General features: G+C 41.0%; 1 protein-coding gene across 1 annotated transcript; it reads right to left on the minus strand.

Moving 5' to 3' along the window:
- Window positions 1–286: 286 nt before the first annotated feature.
- LOC121964813 (2-oxoglutarate dehydrogenase, mitochondrial-like) lies at window positions 287–3,395 on the minus strand. Its single transcript, XM_042515000.1, has 4 exons — window positions 2,837–3,395; window positions 2,341–2,495; window positions 640–786; window positions 287–558 (listed from the first exon to the last, which is right to left on the minus strand). Exons 1-4 carry the CDS (start codon window positions 3,095–3,097, stop codon window positions 441–443), a joined length of 681 nt encoding a protein of 226 aa, XP_042370934.1. The 5' UTR covers window positions 3,098–3,395; the 3' UTR covers window positions 287–440.
- Window positions 3,396–3,888: the final 493 nt, after the last annotated feature.

The following is a 3,888-nucleotide window of genomic DNA, read 5'->3' on the forward strand; positions in this document are numbered from 1 at the left end:
ACATAGAATTATAATGATTATGAAACCATTTTAGACATTCATTTAAAGTCATTTGATTCTTTTTAAATAACTGTCAGCCTCCTTTTTTAAAGAAATTTTCAGGTGATTTTTTTTGTCACCTTTGTAACATTTCGTGCAGTTTGTTGGACATTCCTTGTTAAAGGCATTTGAAGAAAACTGATGTCCAACCACGTTTTTAAAGGGTTAAACATTTGCTAAAAGCATTTAAACAAAGTTTTGTGTTGGATCTTTTTATATTCCAAAATTCTGACTATTGGCAGAAATATTTGTAGTTTTTGTGCTGTGAACGAGTGTCAGTCATCGGGCGCAATGACCGCGAATAATCGGTATCAGTCGACCCTGGAGGAGAGGAAACTGAAGGGCGAGGGAAGAGGCAGAGGCAGCTCAGACTCCTCACCGCTGCGCACTGTCGAACAAATTTAGGAAGTTGAATAAAAGTCAGTTACCTCATCAGCAGCTTCCAGTTTGGAGTCAAACTGACAGAAAATCTGTTCCAGTTCTTTACGGATCACGTTGGCCAAAACATTCAGACGACCTCTGAAAGGAGACAGTGGTGAGTGTACACTCTCTGTGTGTGCGTGTGTGTATATACAGTGTGTATGTACGTGTGTGTGTTACCTGTGAGGCATCCCCATGATGACGTTCTCCACCCCGTTCTCAGAGGATTTATCGATGATGGTCTTCAGAGCCGGGATCAGAGACTCGCAGCCCTCCAGACCAAAACGCTTCTCTGCAGACCACTTCTTCTGCAGGAACTCCTCAAACCTGCACACAGACACACACACACACACACACACACACACACACACACACACACACACACAGAATTAACCCTTTAACAGTCACACTAAGAAATGCCTTTGCAAAACATAATGTGCTATAGACCGTAGAATATGTACATAAAATGCAGCGATTTATTAAGAAAAAAAACCTTTCCCTGTATTATGCATCCCAAAAAGTGCAAAAGTCAATGCAATATAAGAGACATCAGAAAATAACAGTAACTTCATACAATAAACATTCAAAAATAAAGACACAGAAACAGATACCAAAAAAAGAATCTAATTTTAAAAAAATAATAATTAATTTTAATTAATTTAAGTTCTTCTGTAAGTCTTTGGATTATTGAAACATCATACGAAGAGAAACACACACACACACACACGCACACACACACACACACACACACACACACACACACACACACACACCCACACACAAACCAAACCACCACCACCAAATAACAGCGGCGTCACATACAGCTCAGCTAACGCTCACTTATATATGTACCACTTATATGATAAATATGAGACAGTTGATAAAGTTACGCCACCGACCCAACTGCAAGCACAGATTATTTTCAAACTTGTTAAAATTTTGTACATTATTATGATTTTCATTATTACGGTTGTTGTTATCTTTGCCTTTTGTATATAATTATTACGCTTACGCAAATTATATGTGTGTGTGTACATGTACGTATATATATGTATGTATTTATGTATTATCATTTTTCTTCTCTTATACTTTCCTCTTAGCATCATTTGCTCAGTCCATCTTCCCAGCATGCACCTAAATATATACACATGAAAAGTCCTTAATAACCACCTTTAGCATAGTAAAATAACGCTTTACATATTAATAACAGCAAGAACAGCACCATGCGTCATCATTTCTCTGTGTGTTTGTCGTTGTTTTTGTCTGTTTGTCCTGTTTTGTCCCACCTTGTCCAGTCTTGTGTGGACTTTTCTACATTTCTGTTTCCTCATGTATGCATTTCTTCTTAATATCCTTTTTTGGTTATTGTTTTTTTTTTCTCTACTCCTTGTACTGCCCTTCTGCATTCACGAAGAAAAAATAATTAAAAAAATACAAATGTGTATGGACATTTTTGTATGGGCCTTCTTGAGATTAATATTCTACGATAATATTGCTATGACGATGACAGCACATGTAGATGCAGCAGCCTGTAGCTCCTCAAATCCTCGCTACTTTTTTGCTCTATTTTTCAATTTTTTCGACTCCATGGCTCCTCCTGCTGAAGCACGACTTTTCTACGATAGAGAAGCACTTATCAACAGGAGTTTGGCCTGAACGCTGCAGCCCGGAGACGATGTCCGCCAAAGGCAAACGCCGAGCGGCCGGTCAGACCAGAGGAGAGAAACGAAACTGAAAACATCCAGAAGAGACTCAAATCCTGAAAACGCTGCTGACTGCTCTCACAGACCTGTTTGTTCTCATGTCCTCACCCTCAGAGTGTTGGCTGGATGGAGGTGTGCGGGTGTGGTGGCTGTTGTTGTTGTTGTTGTTGTTGTTTACCTGGTGGAGCGGATCATGCGGGCCAGCAGCGTCCTCTTCTCCTCCAGAGTGAACTGCATCACTCCCGGAGTCTCAAACTTCTGTCTGATCCACTGACACTGCTCCAGGTCGTTGATGAACATGAACTCCACGCCGATGTGCTGACAGTACGCCATCTGGACAACACGGGGACACGCGCATCCTTTCACACGTTTTTAATCGTAAAGCGTCATTTTCAAAGAAAAAAAAAACAAGGTGCTGCCACCTTTTATTTCCACATAAACAAACATAATGTCAAAAGGCACAAGAAGAAGAAGACGCTTTAAAAAATAAATACAAATAGACCATCACGGTAATAAATCATGTTGGATGATAAAATTTCCTAGAAAATATGGAGATAAACGCAATTATTGTCAACGTCGCTTTTAGAGCATTTTATGCCCTTGATATAATGGGTCAGGGTAACTTTCACACTGTGTGTGTGTGTGTGTGTATGTGTGTGTGTGTGTGTGTTTACCTCAAGGCGGCGGATGATCTCCTTCAGCGGCAGGGCGCCATCCGAGCCTCCGATGAAGGTGGTGGTGGGCAGCCGAAAAACCTTGTCCAGGTCGGACTCATCCAGACCGTAGAAGCCTACATGTCCCATGATGCAACGCGGGACAGTTGAGGAGGGGAGGGAAAAAAGAGGGAAGGAGGTGAGACAAGGTTTCAGGACAGGAGGAAGGGACACCAAAGAGACGGACAGACACAAAGACAGGCCGAGGACAGATGCAGACATGCACAGATGAGTCAGAGATGGACGGATGAAAGAAAGAACGAATGATTGTCAGTCAGAACAGACGGTCAACATGCAGAGAGCCGCAGCAGCAGAGACAGAAGATTTGACGGTTTAACAACGAGCAGGACGAGTGAGGACGAAAAAAACATGAAGAGAGAGACATCGTTAGTGTCGCTAATTTGAGCCAATCAGCAGCTTCACACTCCGATCAGTCCGATGATGTCATTCATTAATATTATTGATCATGATCAGACTCAAACCAAGACTGAACGTGTGCATCCACGAACAAGTGAAAAACACACACCGGAGTTTATTTCATTCACCATAATCACCACAGCTCCAAACGTGGATTAATCCGCCGCTGAAAATAGTCCCCAACGAACTCACTATTTCCTGTTAAACTTTAGATTTGTGTTTTTAACGATTCTGTCAGCGTGTTGAGAACTGTTCGAACACGCTGGTTTGAGTCTGAACAGGTTTGTTTGTTAAAACAAAGAAAAACAGCAGACAGGTCCTTTAACAGGCCACACCATTCAGGATTCAGGATTCAGGATTCAGGATTCAGGATTCAGTCCTGCGTCAGAGTGTGTGACTGAAGTAGGAGTTGAATGCCAGCGGACATCAGTCACGGATTTAGGAAAAAAATAATAATAATTTGGAAATTTAAGTGTTTCTACAGCTAAAGCAAGAAACAAAAGAAAAGTTTGCTGACATTTTACAAGGTTTTTTTTAAGCCACTCAGAATTAAATTTAAGATCAATTTTACAAGAAACAAAACAGAGCACACCAAA

Source organism: Plectropomus leopardus, unplaced genomic scaffold (genome assembly GCF_008729295.1).
Source record: "Plectropomus leopardus isolate mb unplaced genomic scaffold, YSFRI_Pleo_2.0 unplaced_scaffold1729, whole genome shotgun sequence".
In the NCBI taxonomy this organism is placed as follows: Eukaryota; Metazoa; Chordata; class Actinopteri; order Perciformes; family Serranidae; genus Plectropomus; species Plectropomus leopardus.